This window comes from Populus euphratica, unplaced genomic scaffold (assembly GCF_000495115.2).
Source record: "Populus euphratica unplaced genomic scaffold, PopEup_1.0 scaffold31.1, whole genome shotgun sequence".
NCBI classification, from domain to species: Eukaryota; Viridiplantae; Streptophyta; class Magnoliopsida; order Malpighiales; family Salicaceae; genus Populus; species Populus euphratica.
Genome location: NW_011499850.1, coordinates 326,308 through 347,289, shown reverse-complemented (window position 1 = coordinate 347,289; position 20,982 = coordinate 326,308). Strand labels below are relative to the sequence as shown.

The 20,982-nt window shown below is 31.2% G+C and overlaps 2 protein-coding genes across 2 annotated transcripts; both read left to right on the top strand.

The window, feature by feature from the left end:
* Positions 1-2,760: 2,760 nt before the first annotated feature.
* On the top strand, positions 2,761-5,484 carry LOC105120890 (wall-associated receptor kinase-like 10). The gene is made up of 3 exons (XM_011019291.1): positions 2,761-3,758; positions 3,859-3,993; positions 4,132-5,484. Exons 1-3 carry the CDS (start codon positions 2,900-2,902, stop codon positions 5,349-5,351), a joined length of 2,214 nt encoding a protein of 737 aa, XP_011017593.1. The 5' UTR covers positions 2,761-2,899; the 3' UTR covers positions 5,352-5,484.
* A 1,967-nt stretch (positions 5,485-7,451) lies between these two features.
* On the top strand, positions 7,452-10,316 carry LOC105121299 (wall-associated receptor kinase-like 22). Its single transcript, XM_011019898.1, has 3 exons — positions 7,452-8,040; positions 8,689-8,914; positions 9,380-10,316. Exons 1-3 carry the CDS (start codon positions 7,452-7,454, stop codon positions 10,314-10,316), a joined length of 1,752 nt encoding a protein of 583 aa, XP_011018200.1.
* Positions 10,317-20,982: the final 10,666 nt, after the last annotated feature.

Sequence of the window (20,982 nt, the reverse complement as noted above, 5' to 3'; positions counted from 1 at the left end):
AGTTACGCAGTTGTTTATGGTAAAGTAATTATTCTCGTAATTATTCATACGATTAGGATGCGTAGTAAGTTTACAACCCTACAAAGTCTATAAATATCAAAGACGTCTTGTATGAAGAAGAGAACATACAAAACCCCACACACTTATAAGTGTCGAGTTCTGAATCCTCCCATTCATTCAACCAACCAGTTGGCAACAGTTCAGTTTTCTTGTATACCAGGCTTTGTAGGAAATCCTTATTTAGGTCGTTGTGAAGGTAATTTCCTGGTTAATTTCACAATTTTCTTATTTTCTTCGGCATTATATTTCCCAATCCATCGATTCTTCTTGATTTTTTTACCATTACATGGTGTAAAGATCAACTATGTTACTCTATGCGACAGAGGATCCAGACTACATGGATTGCCAGGGACATGTGAGAGATAAAACGTTGGTCCTGGGTATGTTGCTGCATTTGCATCCTATATCATCTAAGAAATGACAATTGCTTAGGAGAAAGAATACTTGCATTTTTCCTGATCAGTTCCCTTTCCCTATCTGTTCATAATTGCTTGACTCTTGTAGGAATTGGAGTGGGAATTGGAGCATTGTTTATGCTCATTGGTCTGTGGTGGTTGTACAGAGTATTCAAGAGGAGGAGGAATGAAAAACAGAGGAAAAAATACTTCGTATGGAATGGTGGTTTATTGCTGCAAGAAAAACTGTCTTCAGGTGAAGTCCATGTTGGGAAAATCAAATTTGTTTCAATCCAAGGAACTAGATAATGCCATAGATCACTACAATGTGAATAGAATGCTTGGTCAGGGAAGTTGGCTGATGGAAAGATCATTGCAGTTCAAGAAATCCAAAATTCTTGATGAAGGGAATCTCAGACAATTTATCAATGAGGTGGTCATTCTTTCACAAATTAGCCATAGAAATGTGGTTAAGCTTTTGGGTTGAAGTTCCATTGTTGGTCTCTGAATTCACCCCTAACGGGACACTTTCCCAGTTTCTCCACTACCCAAATGAGGAACTCCCATTAACATGGGAAATGCGATTAAGGATTGCAACAGAGATAGCAGGGGCACTCTCCTACGTGCATTCATGAGCTTCCATCCCCATTTATCACAGAGACATCAAGTCTACTAACACACTGTTGTAAGCATTGACCAGACTCATTTCACAACTCTGGTACCTATGGATACTTGGATACAGAGTACTTACAATCAAGCCAGTTCACTGACAAGAGTGATGTATATAGTTTTGGTGTAGTCCTCGTCGAGCTACTCACTGGACAAAGGCCTACTCCTTTAGCAGATCGGATGATGAAGCCAGAAGTTTAGTCGCATATTTCATTCTGTCCATGAAAGACAACCATCTGTTAGATATTCTTGATCCTCAAGTCATGATGCAAGGGAAGAAAGGGCATGTTTTGATGGTTGCTAACTTGGCTAGGAGTTGCTTGGGATTAAATGGGAAAGAAAGGCCTACGATGAAAGAAGTTGCTTTAGGGATGGGGGGGATTAAAAAAAAATCACCTAGGAATCAAATTTCAGAGAAGGATTTCAAAATTTCACAGGAGATTGAATATGATAATGGTTATGAAGTAATGGATGTTCGTTGGAACCTTGCTTCTACCTCAATAGGCTCTGGTTTTGACAATGGTGCTGCTTCTTCAAAAGAAACAACACTACTCTTGCACACATAATAGAATTTTCTTTTTCTTTTGTTGTAATTATATGTTTTGTTGTAACAAAATAGTTGCTCCTGATCATATGAATAATATAAAGAATTTTTTTTTTCCATTTTTTTTATATATCCATTGTTCTTGATAGTATCCATAACACTATCAAGAACAACGTCCGTTTATTTATTTGGTGATATATGTATCCTTGACTGGTTCAAGATGAAGCACTCCATGAGCATGCTGTGTTGGTCACAGGCATTCATTATCAGTCAAGAATGGCTCCTAGAATATATAGAGTTTCGAAACTTATTCAAATATTAATTTAAACCTTGAAAAGTTATGAAACAGTAAGTCCAGTGATGGTAAGAAGGAAATCATTTGACATTTCTATAATTTCTAGCATTCACGCGTTATGATTGATTAATTTCCTTGCAAGAAACCAAGATATTTCTTTCTTTTCTAGATGAATGGACAATGAATACGTCAAAAAATTAAGAATTAATTCATAATTACATAATTATATAGTTTATCAGAACTAATAAATTAATGAGTCCTTTATTATGAAAATAATTACATAATTCTTTCACAAAAATTTTTAATTTAGCACTTTTATTTTCAAAAATCTCATTTCTTCCTAATCAAATTTTCTCATCATAGACATTACACATCTTTTCTTTCTTTTATATATTATCAGTCAGGAATGGCTGCTGTTGTTTATTAAAAATAACTAATGAGTCCCATAGCATGAAAAATAACTATCTAGTCCCTTGACTGGCGATGACCTACTTCAACTTAGTTGTTTATGTTTTCAAAAATACCTCATCTTAGCTATATATGTTTTCCTTTTTTATCCATGTAAGAAAACTAAGTAAAAATAGAACAAGAAATTGATGAAAGGACTAAGTTATTAACGGATTTAAGAAAATAGGGATCAAATTTATAGTTTCTAAAAAATTATTAGTTAATTAGCTTAGGCTTTTAATTAACCCAAGGTTTAGTTGAAGAAAACATCATCTTTTGTTAGGTCAAAGTCCCACATCTAGAATAATATCTGGCTCTAAAAGTGACGCAAGTAAATGGGGAGAACAAAAGCAAGAAGAAATCAACTTTGAATCCTTCTACTATTAGTTGGGAATTTCACAGGGTAGAATGTAAAGAATCTGATCTATATAGCTTCAAGCGGCAGGATTTTCATTTCAGTCAGGGAGAGGAAAGCTGTAAAGAAAAATAATGGTTTTTCAGCTAGTGTTTCAAGTCATTTTTTTGTTCTGCTCATTGAATCCATTTCTTGCAGAAGCACAATCTATAACAAAAGGTGGATGTAAAGAACGTTGTGGAAACATCACCATTCCATATCCATTTGGAATGGAAACTGGTTGTTACTTAGAAGAGAGGTTCAGGATAGATTGCAACTCTAGCAGCATTCCTACACTTGACATAAATGGAACCAGCCTGGAGGTAAAAGATATCTCAGTTGATACAGCCAACAATATCCAAGTCAATTTCCCAATCATCTTTCAAAATTGCAGCAGCAAAACCAGCAGCAGGGATTCACTGGTCGTCAATTTGGAAGATACCCCTTTTTCTTTCTCAACTGAAAATCGGTTCATTGCAGTTGGTTGCAACAACCTTGCTTTGTTGAGCAGAAATGAGGCTACTGTCGGCGGGTGCATGTCAATTTGCAACGTAAGCAGTAGTGATGCCTCTGCAAATGGTACTATTTGTAATGGCATCAACTGCTGCGAGACTACAATCCCCTCAGGTCTCGATTTTTTTAACGCAACCTTACAAGTTGTAGGCGACAAGGTGAAGGATGGGTGCAAGTATGCCTACTTAGTTGATCAAAATTGGTTTAATCTGAGGCTCGACAATAACATTTCGGTGATAGATATGGACTATGTCCCAGTGGTGCTAAATTGGAGAATTGATCTTGGATTATACGAAAATATGACGCTGAATGGATCAGCGTATAGAGTAACAAATTTAACGTCTTCCGGGACTTCCAGATGTAGCCAGAACTCAACTTTTCTTCGATGTTCGTGCTCCTCAGGCTTTCAAGGCAATCCTTATATTCCTGATGGTTGTCAAGGTAATCATTCTCATCAACTAAACTAATAGTTTCTTTAAACATGGATTAAAGAATAGGATAATTATATGATGTACTGAATTTTGTTTGTCTATATATGCAGATATTAATGAATGCCAGAGCTCTCCCAACAACAACACTATTTGCTCCTGGGACCTAATCTGTCAAAACCTATACGGCGGCCACCAATGCGTGAAGCTTGAAATCAAGAAATCTCGGGTTAAAATGGTGGGTTTAGGTATGTTGTCTTGCAACCTAGAACATGATACGAATGGATTTGTTTCTTTATTTTTCAACAATTTGAGAAGAAGAGTGCATGAATTTCTCAAAATGTGAATGGTCATGAAGGCTTATTGATCTATTAATCATTATGCAGGCTTTGGCGTGGGGTTTGGAGTATTGGTCCTACTTATTTGTTCATGGTGGTTGTACAAAGTTATAAAGAAAAGCAGGAATGAAAAACGCAAGAAGATGTTCTTTGAACGGAATGGTGGTTTGTTGCTGCAAGAACAACTATCTTCAGGGGAAGTCAACGTCGAGAAAATCAAATTGTTTGGTTCAAAGGAGTTGGACAAGGCCACTGATCATTACAATGTGAATAGAACGCTTGGCCAGGGAGGCCAAGGTACAGTTTACAAAGGGATGTTAGCGGATGGAAAAATCATTGCAGTCAAGAAATCAAAAGTTCTTGATGAAGATAATCTCAGACAATTCATCAATGAAGTTGTCATTCTTTCACAAATTAACCACAGGAATGTGGTCAAGCTTTTTGGTTGTTGCTTAGAAACTGAGGTTCCATTGTTGGTCTATGAATTCATTCCTAATGGAACCCTTTGCCAGTTTCTACATGACTCAAATGAAGAATTCCCATTAACTTGGGAAATGCGATTAAGGATTGCAACAGAGGTTTCTGGGGCACTTTCTTACCTACATTCAGCAGCTTCCATTCCAATTTTCCACAGAGATATCAAGTCTACAAACATTCTACTAGACGAGAAGTACAGAGCCAAAGTAGCAGATTTTGGGACATCAAAGTCAGTAACCATCGACCAAACACGTGTCACAACTCTAGTACTAGGCACCTTCGGGTACTTGGATCCAGAGTACTTCCAAACAAGCCAGTTGACAGCCAAGAGTGATGTTTATAGCTTTGGGGTGGTCCTTGCTGAGCTACTCACTGGACAAAAGCCAATCTCTTCCATGAGATCAGAAGAAGAAAACAGAAGTTTAGTAACATATTTCATTGTTTCCATGGAGGAAAACCATCTATTTGACATTCTTGATCCTCAAGTTACTATGCAAGGAAAGAAAGAAGATGTAATGATGGTTGCCATGTTGGCCAAGAGATGTTTGAGCATGAAAGGAAGAGAAAGGCCAACAATGAAAGAAGTGGCAATGGTGTTAGAGGGGATCCAAAAGTCATACGGGACTCAAAAATCACAGCACATGATCATTCCTCAAGAGATCGAGTATGATCCAAATGGTTTCATGGAGGGGCTTTGGGACCTTGCTTCTTCTGACACAACAGGCTCTAGTTCGGATAGTCGTCTTGCTTCATCACTAGATAGAAAACCACTCTTAATAAATATTAAATAGAATTAATGCTTCCCAAATTACTACATGTTTTTTTCCTCATAGATAGTGAAGCTGATAGAACTTAATTATACCACTGGATATTGCATATATTAACAGATATTGCTGCTGCTTAATACTTACTTTTCGTCTGTGATTGAGGGGTTTTTTTTTTTTTGGGATATCAGACTGAGTTTGTTTTCTAACCACAAATCAAACCTAGAAATTTATTATTCCTGACAAGAAAAGCTAAAAAAAATAAAAATTGTTAGTTATCCAATTATCTTATATAATCAATAATTTATTGTCACTCAAAGATTTAGTTGCTTTTAAGTTGAATCTTAAATATAAAAAAGTATTATGTAAATTAAGTCAATTATACCGTATATAAACTACCGTGATAAACAGTATGGATATGATCCTCATAAAATGATGTGTGCAATCCACCATGTTTTTCTATTAATTTTATTTGATATTATAATGCATGCTTCTCAATTAAAAATACATCAAAATAATATTTATTTTAATTTTTTTCACTATAACATATCAAAATTATCAAATATATATATATATATATTTAAAAGCATTAATTTTATATTTTTTAAGTGAAAAAATAATTTAAAAGGTAGGTTATAAGACAAAAACTTACAGCTAAATATAAATGATAATTTCTCATCAAACTGGGCCACGTTGTCAAAAAAACAAAGGCCTTGCTTGTAAAGATAAACAAGTTGGGGAGACATGTAAAATCCAACACGGCTAGGAGCTCAGAAATGAGTAGCTGGGTCACAATTCAATTAATTTAACAGCCGCACAGGTCCAAAGTTGACTCCCTCGTTGATTTTTGCTCCACCTGATCCTCAGTGGCATGTCATGATCAATTCCATTATAAATCAAATCTTATTTCAATAAACTGACCTCTATATAATTCACTTCTAAGATTTTATCAAATACCATGAATTCTCGAGAATATAGATAGAGAAGAAAATATCAACACATAAGATATCATAATATCACATGCATCTATGATGAAATTATATTAAAAAGAAAAGGTTTACATAGAAAAAAAATAGAATAAACTGAAACATAATTTTAAAATCCGGTTTGGCGAGCCTATCCGACATTAGATTAAAAAAAATAAAAATAAAATCTGATATAAACAGGTTGACACAACAAAACGCTAGTAAAAATCTAGTTGCAACCCATCAATTTTTATTTGTTTACTAAAATATTATTGTTTTGACTCAAAAAAATTGACCTAATCAAAACTTTATCTTTAAAAAAATATATTAAAATAATTTTTTTATATTAACATATCAATAAAAAAACATTAATTTAATATTATTTCACAACATACACATTTTTAAAAGCTATAAAAAAACAAAAATTATCATATTCTTGAACATTAAGAAAAAGCACACCAGGGAATAGAAAAAGAAATTCTCTTTTTGTTTTGTATCATTATACAGTGCTGACAACCACGTTTTATGAGAGGCAATGAATAGTAAAAAAATATTTTTTTTATTATTTTGAATGATGGATAATTAATTTGACATGAAAGTAAAATTAACAGTTATCATCAAATGATTCAAGAATTTTTTTTATTATTATTTGTTTAGCATTACTGCGGTATTTTTAGAACAATAAATAGTTACGTAAAGAAGTTTATTCTCTTACATGATTTTTCGAACATAATATAGGAAAAGAAATATAGTTTCATGGACACCTCATCTCACTTGTCTGTACACCCATCCACATGTAAGCCTAAATTAAATAAAATCTTGACGAGACACATTGTTAGAAACAGCGATCGGGTCATGACTATTTACCAGCTTTAATATATCTGTGATCGTTGTGCAATGATTTTGTCTTTTGCTACAACTGCGGGTTGCGGGCTTTGAATGTCTTTGGATAATCCAAAGGAAACCGAGCATCTTCAGCTAGAATATGGAAATATAATATTTCCCTGAAATTTCCAACTGATTAATCGAGAGGTATGTTAGAAGATGCAGACGAAATTAATATCTTGAATATAGTTTTCCTGTGTATATATTTGATCTGTTGAGTGGATCGAACTGCAGTGAATGGCTGCAACATCTACATCAGGGCAGGAAAGAAAAGGGAATGACAGCTATTCAGTTAGTACTAGTGTACTTTCAGGTAATGTTGTTGTTGTGGTCATTTGATGATCCATCGCTTATTGCAGAAGCACAAGCTATGGAAAACCCTGGAATTTGTCCAGGTGTCTGTGGCAATGTTAGCATTCCATATCCATTTGGAATGAGAGAAGGTTGTTACCATGACGAAAGCTTAAAAATACTTTGCAACTCTAGTGAAATTCCCCTACTTTCAATAAACGGCACTGATCTGGTGGTGACAGACATTTCGGTTGGTGACAGCACCATTACGGTCAACTTTCCAATTGTCTTTGCAAACTGTGATGGCAAAGAAAGAAACACCGTTTTTGACTTGGAAGGAAGCCCTTTTGTTTTCTCCTCAGATTTGAATAACTTCATTGCAAGTGGCTGTGACAACCTTGCCTTGCTGATTCAGAACCAGTCAGCAGTTGGTGGGTGCATGTCAATCTGTGATCATGAAAGAAGCAATAACTACTTATTGAGTAGTTGCAGCGGCATCAACTGCTGCCAGACTAGCATTCCTTCATATCTCAAGGTTTATAATGTAACCTTTGAAGGGGTAAATGATGGGAAAGGTCCTGGAAAAAAAAAGCCGGCGAAGAAATGCAGGCATGCCTATTTAGTTGACGGAAATTGGATGGATAATAGTGTATGGTTGGAGTGGAAGCATAATGACCTCTTATGACAGTAGAGATATGGACCCTGTTCCAGTAGTGCTGGATTGGGGGATAGAATTAAGGGTATATGAATCACTTGTAAATATTGGATTATTCTCTAATACAAGTAACACTTACAACTGTCAAGTTCTGAATCCCCCCCCTGATTCCACCAACCAGATGGCAACAGTTCAATGTTTTTGTAAGGCAGGCTTTGCAGGAAATCCTTATTTAGGTCATTGTGAAGGTAAACTCTTGGTTAATTGTACAATTTTCTTATTTTCTTTGGCATTATATTTCCTAATCTACGATTCTTCTCGAGTTTTTTACCATTACATGGTGTAAAGATCAACTGTGTCACTCCATATATGGCAGAGGATCGAGACTACATGGAGTACGGGAGACCTGTAAGAGCAAAAATGGTAGTCATGGTTATGTTGTTTCATTTGCATCATATATCATCTAAGAAATGACAATTACTTGAGACTAAGAATACTTATTCAACAGCGCCATTTTACCTAACCAGTTCCCTTTCCCTATCCGCTCATAATTGCTTTACTTGTGTAGGAATTGGAGTGGGATTTGGAGTGTTGTTTTTACTCATTGGTTTGTGGCAGTTGTACAAGGTATTCAAGAGGAGGAGGAATGAAAGACTGAGGGAAAGATACTTTAAAAGGAATGGTGGTTTATTGCTGCAAGAACAACTGTCTTCAGGCGAAGTCCATGTTGAGAAAGTCAAATTGTTTGCATCCAAAGAATTAGACAATGCCACAGATCACTACAGTGTGAATAGTGTTAGGATTTGCCGTGGGCAATAAATTATACAACCTACCCTCAAAAATAGACTTACTATTATCAAAACTACAATGATAGTTACACCTATTATTAATAAAAATACAGCAACCTATATATTATCATCATTTATACCATAATTGATGGCCTATTGTTTGTCATGAAAGGCCTATAAATAAAAATATTATTTAAAAATAAAATAAAAGAAAATATAAAAAGTGAAATAAAAAGAAAAAAAGCTATTGCCATGGGTAGCCGCGTGTATGAACTAGGAATTAAGTTAGAATGAATATAATTCTCCTTCTTCTTCGTATATGTGTTTTGTATCCTTTTTTTATTTCTAATAATATTAACTCTCTTATGGATATAAATAATATGTCAAATCACATTAAATATTATATTAATATGTTTAGTCTTCTATAAACAAATATAAGTACATCATCCATCCGAATTCCCCAACAAATCCAATGCTTGGCCAGGGAGGTCAAGGTACAGTTTACAAAGGCATGTTGGCTGATGGAAAGATCATCGCAGTTAAGAAATCCAAAATTCTCGATGAAGGGAATCTCAGACAATTTATCAATGAGGTGGTCATTCTGTCACAAATTAACCATAGAAATGTGGTTAAGCTTTTGGGCTGTTGCTTGGAGACTGAAGTTCCATTGTTGGTCTATGAATTCATTCCAAATGGGACACTTTCCCAGCTACTCCACTCCCCAAGTGACGAACTCCCATTCACTTGGGATATGCGCTTAAGGATTGCAACAGAGGTAGCAGGGGCACTCTCCTACCTGCACTCAGCAGCTTCCATCCCCATTTATCACAGAGACATCAAGTCTACGAACATACTGCTTGATGACAAGTACAGGGCAAAAGTAGCAGATTTTGGGACTTCTAAGTCAGTAACCATCGACCAGACTCATGTCACAACTCTAGTACAAGGCACCTTTGGATACTTGGATCCAGAGTACTTTCAATCAAGCAAGTTCACAGACAAAAGTGATGTGTATAGCTTCGGTGTAGTCCTCGTCGAGCTACTCACTGCGCAAAAGGCAGTGTCCTTTTGCAGATCGGAGGATGAAGCCAGAAGTTTAGTGACATATTTCCTTATGTCCATAGAGGACAACCGTCTGTCAGGAATTCTTGATCCTCAAGTTAAAGTTCAAGGCAGGAAGGAGGATATAATGATGGTTGCTGTCTTGGCTAAGAGCTGCTTGAGCATGAAAGGAAAAGAAAGGCCTGCAATGAAAGAAGTTGCCATGGTGTTGGAGGGCATCAGAAACTCACATGAGTGTCAAAAATCACCGAAGGATTTTATCATTCCGCAAGAGATCGATTATGATGCCAACGATTTCATGGAGGTACCTTGGGACCTAGTTTCTGTCACAGCAGATTCTGATTGAGATCTTTTACAGTTGTGGTGCTTCATCACCAGATACAAAACCTTTCTTAATTACATTTTTTATTCTGCCATAGATATATTGAACCTGATTTATAGATTTATTATATTAATGAACAATGGTGCTGCCAAAAACTTTTTGCTGTTACATTTTAATTACTAAATTATTTGTGTGTGTGTGTGTGGTCTCAATCTAAAAATGTAGTATAGGCTTTTTTTTTTCTTAAATGCCTTGTGCTAATTTAATTTAATTAATTAGAGAAAATGTGGCGGTAGAATTAGTACTCATAATTGTTTAGATAAACTGTTTTTTTATGAAAAATAAATAAATTATAAACAATCAAAATTTTAAATCGTATCTTGTAATTAAAATTTGCATAAACTTGTCACTATATTATATTGTATCAATTTTAATTTAATTAGAGAATGAGAATAGATGGATTTGAATTCGTTTGACTATTGCGATCTTGAAATTATATGAAAAATTATCTTAGATTTTTCTCACCTGATTCATTTTAAAATCATTGAAAATAAAATCTCAAATTCTTATAAAATTAATTTTTTATTGGTTATATTTTCTCTGAAATTTTATTATAACAAGTTTTTACTTCTATTTATTATGCAAATATTATAAATCATAGAAAAAATATCCTTGAATTGTTTATTTTAAAAATAACTAGCTGTAATTCTCGAATGTTTGTCTATAATTATTTATTATTTAAAGACTTTGTGTTTTGCGATTAGTTTTTATTTTCTTCCTGGGAAATTTTTCTACTTTGAATGGTGCAAATTAAAATATTTTGTATTTTGGGGATTTTTTTATTTTTTTTATTTCTTATTTTTCAAAACAAACTATAACATAATGAGAATAAGGTAAGAGAAATGTAAGGAAACGAAGAAAAAAAAGGTGATTGTATTACCTTTAATATCCAAACTATATACAAAGGCAACCCACCAATACCATGAGACGTGTTTTAAATAAAATTGTTAATTTTATTTTGTTTTGTTAAGAATAGTTAAAACATTTTATATCAATTTAAAAAATACACGTGTTTTAAATAAAATTGTTAATTTTATTTTTTTTGTTAAGAATAGTTAAAACATTTTATATCAATTTAAAAAATAAACGTGTTTTAAATAAAATTGTTAATTTTATTTTTTTTTGTTAAGAATAGTTAAAACATTTTATATCAATTTAAAAAATAGAATAAAATAAAATAATTTTCATTTCATTTAAATCTCGGAATGTTCTAGTTTTATTTTACATGTTTCATTCCGCTCTTAAAAAACCTTTGAATCAAATTAAATCATCCAAGTATAAACTATAAAAAATTCTTTTTCATTACTATTTTCAATAACAATAATATTAAAAATAATTATTACTATTTTCATTAACAATAATATTAATTTTTTAAAATTATATTTATCACTAATATATATGATTTATATTCATATTACTTTTTTCATGTTTATATTTTGTAGGAATTTAAACAAAACAACTCATTAACCTTGATAACATTAACTTATTAAATGAATGAATTTGTGAAGAATCTAGCCTTCTTAATAGAGAGGATATAAGTTATGAGACTATTAAAGCACCTTTGTCTACTTTAATTTTAAAGGATAAAAAAATATGTTTTGATGATGGGAAAGAGTTTGGTGAAAATAATCAATTATTGAAATATTTAGATGGTGACTTTCCCTATGTACCACCATAACATCAAAGTTCTTATTTTTATTTTAATGATAAAGATGATGTTTGATTTATGTTAAAACATTTTATTTCATAATATTTTGGTATTTTATTTAAATTAAATTATTTTAAGTTAAAGTTTTATTTAATCTTAACTATTTAGAAATATTTTAAATTTTAAAATTGTATTTGTTTGATATTATATAATTTATAATTAATTTATCTTAAATTTGAATTATGTTTGTTAAATTATATATATATATGCATGAATAGTACAACTCCAAAACTACACATCAAAACGCTTCAAAACCGAAATATTTTATTCAATTTGAAAAAAAAAATACTTAATGATACAGAATTGAAAACCTTGGTTTTAAATTAAAATCCATAAAATTATGCATCCTATTCAAGAATATACAAAACAACTCATATTAAAAAATATATATGTAAACATTAATTGGATATTTCTATTCACATATGGAGTTTATGATGAATATATATTAATTAATGCCAATACTTCGTTAAATATATTCATTTTTTTCTAGAAAAAAAAGAAGTAAATATTTTCTACCTTGTAGTTTATATTAAATCAGCAAAGATTGTGCTTGTCATCCTTTCAGCTAATCTTCAAAGATTATGTATATTCAACTTTTTTAATCATTATCTAATTATAATTAATATTAAATTTATAAAACGCTTAAGCGTATTAAGTTGCTTATAATAATAATGATTCTTAAAAAAAAGATATTATATTTAATTAAAAAAAAGGATTTGATAGGAAGATAATAAGATGTAAATGATACATAATCAAATTATTATATTGACAACTTAAAGAGTAAGAATAAAATGATCAGAAAACTAAAATAAATTGGATTAGTGAACAATATAGCATTGATTGGTACAAAAACAACGTATTTCAGTTTGTGGAATTCACAAATTACATAATCCACTCGAATGGGGTTTTTATAGAAAGAAAATCCCGAGATAAAGTTTTCTATAAAGCTAGCATCACTGTAGATTATCCTGCCTGAAAAGCTAGCCAAGGCCAAATGCAGTGGTTTTGGCAAGACTCTTGAAACGGCACAACCTCTTGCTATATATATATATATATATATATAATACGACGGGCACCATATGCTAAAATATGATCCAAACGAAAATGATTTCTTTCACCGGACATTTCATACTGCTAGTGTTATTATCTCTGTCGCTGATCATAACTAGCTGCGATGCAATTTGTCCATATACATCAACTCATTTAAATAACCTAAGCCTTGGACCTTACAATCCATTGCAAATCCAAGGACGACGATCTTGGTCAGCATGTAGTCCCTTTTGGTGGCGAATATACAATTGATTTCTGCACCAACTTCTGGAGAACCACATTGTTCTTCTGTGGCATGTCATGGTCATGTGAATTCCATTGGTTTGATATCTACGATGCTTCCAGGGATCCTTATTGTGGCGACTGCAATTGGACAATACAAGCAACTGGGCCATGCGTGGATTATTATAAATATATTTGGAAGGAATTCGCATGTTATTCTTGGAATAATAAGCCATATCTTCATTAAAGTGCGAGCTAGCTCTCTATGTATCTCATCCCCTTTGTTTAATTTGCTAGCTGCATAAAATGGAGGCAACAAAAAAAAAATTATACCATGTATTGATAATGAATTTCTCCACCCATTAGAGCATTTTCTTTTCATTATTTAGATAATTTTTTAAGGAATAACATTGTTTTGGTTGTGATCATCAGGATTTACCATTGCTTGTAAAATTCGGAGACGTAATATATTTTATGCTGGTTGTTACAAAATATAATATTATAATTTATTTTGGGTACGTCTACCCTAGATAATCTAGATTTAGTTATCGCATGAATACAGATATTAATGTTATAAAACCTGATTTGGTTTTATAACTCAACCCGGTGATTCATTGATTCAAGATATAATCCAGTTTGGTTTTTATATTGAATTGGATATAAATTACCCTAATTAACCCTCTATCATGTCGACCCAATAAAAAATTTAAATGAGATTTGGTTTGATTTTAAAAAAAAAAAGGAATCTAAAGTAATGCCATTTCAAAAAGAAATTAAATAAAATTTTAAAATAATATTATTTTAGTTTGATTAAGATTAACTCAACCCAGCTCTTTTAACTTATAACCCGGTGCTTGAACTAAACCCACTTCTATAACTATGATAAATACTAAGTATTTTTAAGAAATTAGTTCAATTATCTTTTGATTAAATATGTGAAGGTGGTAATATCCTATTTCACCGTTCTCTCTGTTCTCCATGGTATATGCGATGAGTGCACGAGAGATGTTATGAAGTTTAGGGAAGCAAGGGTAGCCATCCTAATGAGAAGGTAGTATTAAATAAAGGTTATGAGTTTTTTAGGTAGTGTTCGATTAGTATTTTATCATTAATCAAATTATTACACCACAATAAACTTTTGACAAGTCAAGAGTAATAAGAATATTTCGACAAGTAGTTAGAGTAAGAAGAATAAAATGGGAAAACTAAAATAGATTAGATTAGTGAATAATTTATAAAGCATTGATTAATACAAAAATATCGTGTTTCAATAAAGAGAAAGCTTGATGATAACTTGTAGAATTCACGAACACGATCCTGCCAAAACATTTTTATTTTTATTTTTGGAAAGATGATTTTGGGATATAATTTTCTATAAAATTATCATCGCTCAATATTGTCCTGCCTAAACAGCTAGCCAGATGCATGAACCAATTTAGTAGTAATTATCACTAATTCATTGTAGCCAAGTGCAGTTTGGCAAAATATACAAGGAAGAAACCCTTGAAACGGCACAACCATTTGCTATATAATACGAAGAGCCACCGTATACTAAAGCCTATAAGTAAGTTGGATTTGCGCGAATACTAAAAAAGAATCCAAACTAAACAGATCAAAATCTTCTTACAGACATGATTTCTTTCACCAGCCATTTCGCCCTACTGATATTATTATCCCTGTTGCTGCTGATCATAGCTACGTGTGATGCAGGTTGTCTATGGAAACCAACAAATTTAAATATCAATAATGACATAGGCCCAGGCTTGGACCTTACAATCCATTGCAAATCCAAAAACGACGATCTTGGGCAGCATGTAGTCCCTTTTGGTGGCGAATATACAATTGATTTTTGCTCCAACTTTTGGAGAAGCACGCTGTTCTTCTGTGGCGTGTCATGGTCAGGAAAACTCCATTGGTTTGATGTCTACGATGCTTCCAGGGATTCTAGTCGCTGTGGGAATTGCAATTGGACAATACATGCAACTGGGCCATGCATGGATTATTATAATTATTATACAAAGGAATTTGTATGTTATCCTTGGAATGACGGCAAGGCATATCTGCACTAAAGCGCTAGTCGTATAGCTCTGTCTCCTGTGTTCAATTTACCAGCTTCATAAAGCGGAGACCACCAAAAAATAAGTTTACTATATAGTATTGAGTTTCTCCACTCATTTGGAGTGTTTTCTTTTCATGATTTACATATTCTTTTCAGGGAATAACAGTATTGTGGTTGTGATAATCATGATTTGCCGTTGATTACAAAGCTCAGAGGCGTATATTTTTGTGTTATAGAATATAATCAGTCAATATAATATCCGTGTTACGATATGCAATGTTTATTTGGCAACGCATTTCACCAACAAAAACTGCTTTGTTCAACAATATTGTACTCCTGTACTTATCGGAAGGAAAAACATTATTTTAGCTGTGATCATCATGATTCACCGTTGCTTGTAAAATCCAGAGACTCCACATATTTGATAGCCATAATTATCATTAGATTTTTGGAGTTTAGGGAAGCAAGAGTAGCCATCCTGATCAGAAGGATTAACGAGGTAGGCAAAGGACGATGGATTAATTATGATAAAGGGGAACCACTTACTACTCGTTAATTATTTAAATAAGTCCTCAATTAAGTCCCCAAACTATTAATTTTATCATCCTTTGGTGATCCCTAATCTATGTACTTTCCACTTATTAGTTGTTAATTATCATTGTTAACATGGTTCTCCCGATTAGATTTTTAATAACCCAGATGAATTAATCAAATCGGCCTAAACTCTATCAGGTTAATATATATATATATATATATATATATAAAGAAAACAACATCATTTTAATAAAAAAAAAATAATTAACTCGGTGATTTATTAGCTACTCTTCTCTATAACAGTACCCCCAAATCAATTCCCATAATTATGGCTATCACTGTGCAAAAACAAAAGTTAAAGTATAAAATTGCTTAAATGTATATCCATGCCTAATATGGTCGGTGGGACAACTTTTCTGATGAAGGACATATTTTTTCAGATTTTCCTTAAATATTGGGTTAGCAGGCTCTATTACAGTATTTCCATCCATACAATTTAGGAAAAGATAACAATATTTTCTAAATTGACTAAGGCCCGTTTATTTGTTTAAAAGTAGATTTTTTTTTTGAAAAATAAATTTTAAAAAAGTAAATTATTTTTTTTATGTTTGGTAGTGTAATAGAAAATAAGTTGGAAAATATTTTTTAGTATTTAGTTATGTCATGAAAGATGAGCTGAAAAATAATTTATTAATGTTTTATTTTTTACAAGTTTATTAAAATAATGAGTAATAAATTTTATAAATTAAAAATTTAAATGCAAATGAAATTGAAAAAAATATAATTTCATAAATGATCTTAAATAAAATAAATAATAATAAAAATAATAGAGATCAAATCTTAAAAATAAAAAATTAAAAGATTAAAAAATTAAAATAATAATAATTAATATTTTATAAATTATTTCAAATAAAATAAATAAAAATCAAAAGAATTAGGATCAAATTTCATAGATAAAAAATTTCAACTAAAAAATTAATTTGGAAAAAACAAATAACAATTATAAAAATAAGGACCAAAGTTAATATAAAAATTAAATTCTAAGGGATAAAATTGAAAAATAAATATTCAAAATAATATATATATATATAGTAATAAAAAATTTGAAGATCAAATTTAATATAATTAGCTAATAATATGATATTTTTTAAAAATTTTATAATTTCTAGAAATTATTTTTTATTTACTAAAAGATATTTTTTGTTCATTAGTTTTTCTCATAACAAATAAATATATAAAAATTTAAAATATAATTTTATTAAAATATTTTTTTACAAACAAACAAACATAGTATGTATTATTGTTGTTGTTATTATTAAAAATGATATTTTGTTTAAAATTATTCATGACAATTACGATGATGCTAGCTAGAACGCAGACCAGAAAAGAAATTAAAAGATTTATTGTGAATACAGAATACCATCCAATTGTTTTCAAATTCGAGGAACCAAGATTTCATTTGTAAGACACACACATGTATACATACATGAACACACACACACACACACACACAGATATATATATATATATATGAAAAGAAATATAAATATAATACAAGTATATATAGTTAAGATATAATTAATAGTTAATGACAGACAAATTACAAGGAAAAGGACAGCTGTAAGGCCTGTGTATCTAGTATGAAATCTTAATCACACAAATACATAGATTTAATCATCCTTTCTTGATTACGGAAGGTCTCTCTAATCCAAAAGGTGTAAGGCCCCTCATCCAAAATGTGTACACGTAATAAAATACTTAAATTAATTGCCATGTATTTCGTCCTCAATTAATCGTCCTTGTAGGCAACAAAAAAGCATGCATGCATGTATGGTGAGAAGTAATAAATAGAAATTAAAACATCAGAATTGAATGTCACTACGCTGTTCTTCGACGTTGCTAAAACGGATCATCAGATCCCAAATCACAGTTGGAAAATACAGGGGGGGAAGGGTCTTACATATTCACCATGCATGTAGGCAGCCTATAAATAAGAGGCATGCGTTAAAAAAAAAATCAAAATCAAAATATTATACAAAAGAAAAACTCTTAATCATACGAGCATGAATCCCTCTATCACAAGGCATTTCATTCTGCTAATATCATCTTTGTTACTGGTCTTTACTACTTGTGATGCATTTTGTTTTCTTCGAACAAGTGTAAATTTGAAGATCACAAACCAGTTGGGTTCAGGCCTGGACCTCGCCATCCACTGCAAATCGAAAGTTGAAGACCTTGGCGTGCACGTAGTCCCTTTTGATGGCTATTACACACTGAGTTTTTGTTCCAATGCTTGGGGAACTACACAATACTTCTGCGGCGTGACATGGTCTGGTAAACTCCATTGGTTTGATTTCTTCATTGCTAGAAGGGACTCTTTTCGCTGTGGTAAGTGCACTTGGAGAATACTTCCAAGAGGCCCTTGTATGACTTACAATACTGGTGGGTTAAGAGAGTACAAATGTTACCATTGGAATGGCGATCAGGTATTTTAGAAATCTCGTAGCATAAAATAGAGTTAAATGTGGTTCTCCACAAATTAGAAATGCAATTTGTTTACTCCTATACTCCATGTTTTTGACTCAATGAATAAATTTATTAATTTTTCTTGTTTTGCCGTTAAATTAGCAGTTTTCTTTGTCATTGTAAGAATCTCCTCTAGGCCGTGACTAATTAAGTCCCTTCATGTACAAATTATGAGCTGTTGATTGTCAGTATAGAGATTAAATATTGATATGATCTGCTGAGGTGATATTCTAGCCAAATATGGTCGTAATAATGGTGATTAAAACCGAAATTAGAAGATTATGCAATTTATCAAATGAATAAGATCAACATTAAGAGTTAAATCAAACTAATTAAACGTTTGTGTTTGTTAGAGAATAATATAAATTATATCTAAGGATTTCACCTAATAGTTTAAACTATTAGGTTGAAATAATTCTTTGATATGATATCAGAATTTTAATGACAAAGTGGTCACGAGTTTGAATATAATTTGATAAAAATCAAGCGTAAAGTACTGTAAACTTATACAAGTTTAAAGTTCAAAAAAAAATTATTTGAGAGGATATATTGAATAATATAAATCATATCTTAAAACTTCTCGTAACAGTTTAAACTATTAGGTTGAGATGATTTCTTAACTTAGTATCCTAAAAACATAGCCTCCAAAATTAATTAATACATAAGCGAGTAATCGCGTAATGATAATATTATTATGGAATTAATTCATTTGTTGAAAAAACATCAATCAAGTAATGTTAGAGGTGGTCATTTTTTATTCGGTTCGGTTTTTATCAAAAAAAATAATGAAACTAAAATTTTAAAAAAAAAATTAAAACAAGTTTAAACTTATCGATTTCGATTCGGTTCAGTTTGGTTTTTTAAGACAAAAACTAATTCAAACCGATTTGGCTTGATTTTTGATTTAGCTCGATTCTTTTAGGTTGGGGTTCGGTTTGTTTTTTTATTTCAAGACTTTTAAAATTGAAACCGAATCGAATTTTAATCTGTTTAATTATTTTTTTTGTGATTTGATTTTTTTAGTTATTTTTTTAATTTTTTTGGTTTAATTAGTTTTTAGATTTTTTTTCTAACCCTTAATTAATATATTTTTGACTTTCCAACTTTGAAATACATGCAAGAAGCCCGATAGGAAAAGGAGTTACCATCAATTTGGAAATATTACACGCACTTCCAAATCAATAATTTTAGGGTATTTTTTTAATGTTGAAGCAGTATTAGAACAGAGAGAACGTGTCCTCTACTCTTTTATATTTTGAAACGATAGAAAATCGTTCAGATTATTCAATTACAGACAGATTTAGTTTCATAGCAATTAATCTGGTAGTGAAAAAATCATTAGTATCAGGGGTGATGCAATTTGGAAAGAAGGGTAAATCATCATCATTAAATTTCTTCGTCTCCTCTGTTTATGTGAAATATAAATAAATAACAATGAATACTTGCAGTGGCGGAGCCACTGAGGAACAAAAGGGGCCATTTGCCCCCTTAACTTTTTTTTTTAATACTAATATATTAGTTTAGAAAATTGTTGCTGTAGGGGAAGGAAAAAGAGAATTTGTTATTGTTGATATTTGTTAACTTATATATTAATATAATATAATATATACAGTTCATTCAATAATTTCTTTTTCTTTTTAATATATAATATATATACACAGCTCATTCATAAATTTTTTCTCTTTTTTTTTGTTTCAATATTAAATCAATGCTACAATCTTAAAAATATGGAATTCTCTTCTTAACGAAGAGTATTTTTGTTCTTTGTCTTTACTGTTTTGTTCTTTTCATAAGCTGTTATATTATTTTATATATATATATATATATATATATAAGTTGTTATTCTTTACCTCTCTGGTATGCAAATTTTTCATTAGTTGTTATTCTCTACCTCTCTGGTATGCAAATTTTTCATTAAGTATAGTTAAACAATTATTTTTTTTTGTTATAAATTTTAGATAAATTTTCTTTATTTTTTGTATTTATTTCATTGTTTAATTTTAATTTTATTCTTTTATAATTAGTTACTAAAAATATTAGGGTTTATTTCATTGCAAGTAGAAAAACAATATGTTAGAATTATTGAAGGACTTGAAAATAAAGAAATTTCTAGTGAACGAGACTTGAATAAACAAACTTCTCTTATAAGGTATAGTGATACTCGTTGGGGCTCCCACTATATTACAATTATTCGTTCACTTGCAATATTTTCATTAATTCTTGATGTGCTTGAGATTATAAGGAAGGATAGGATGAACTCAGAACAAAGAACAGAAGCAGTCGTTTTAATAGATATTATGGAATCATTTAAATTTGAATTTATGCTTTATTGTTTGAGAAGGATACTAGCAGTTACTAATGAGTTCTCACAAACATTATAAAGAAAAGATCAAGACATAAAAAATGCTATGAGTTTATTAAAAGCATCAAAGGAACGATTCAAAATAATGAGAGAAAATGATTGGGAATCTTTACTGGAAGAAGTGTTATCTTTTTGCATCAAACATGATATTGATATTCTAAACATGGAT

Excerpts from the sequence above, each read along its gene's own strand:
- LOC105120890 (XM_011019291.1), top strand. The coding sequence starts at position 2,900 with ATGGTTTTTCAGCTAGTGTTTCAAGTCATTTTTTTGTTCTGCTCATTG. Across the intron at positions 3,759-3,858 it reads TATTCCTGATGGTTGTCAAG|ATATTAATGAATGCCAGAGC; the intron begins GTAATCATTCTC and ends CTATATATGCAG. Across the intron at positions 3,994-4,131 it reads GGTTAAAATGGTGGGTTTAG|GCTTTGGCGTGGGGTTTGGA; the intron begins GTATGTTGTCTT and ends ATCATTATGCAG.
- LOC105121299 (XM_011019898.1), top strand. The coding sequence starts at position 7,452 with ATGACAGCTATTCAGTTAGTACTAGTGTACTTTCAGGTAATGTTGTTG. Across the intron at positions 8,041-8,688 it reads AGGGGTAAATGATGGGAAAG|GAATTGGAGTGGGATTTGGA; the intron begins GTCCTGGAAAAA and ends TTACTTGTGTAG. Across the intron at positions 8,915-9,379 it reads GATCACTACAGTGTGAATAG|AATGCTTGGCCAGGGAGGTC; the intron begins TGTTAGGATTTG and ends CCCAACAAATCC.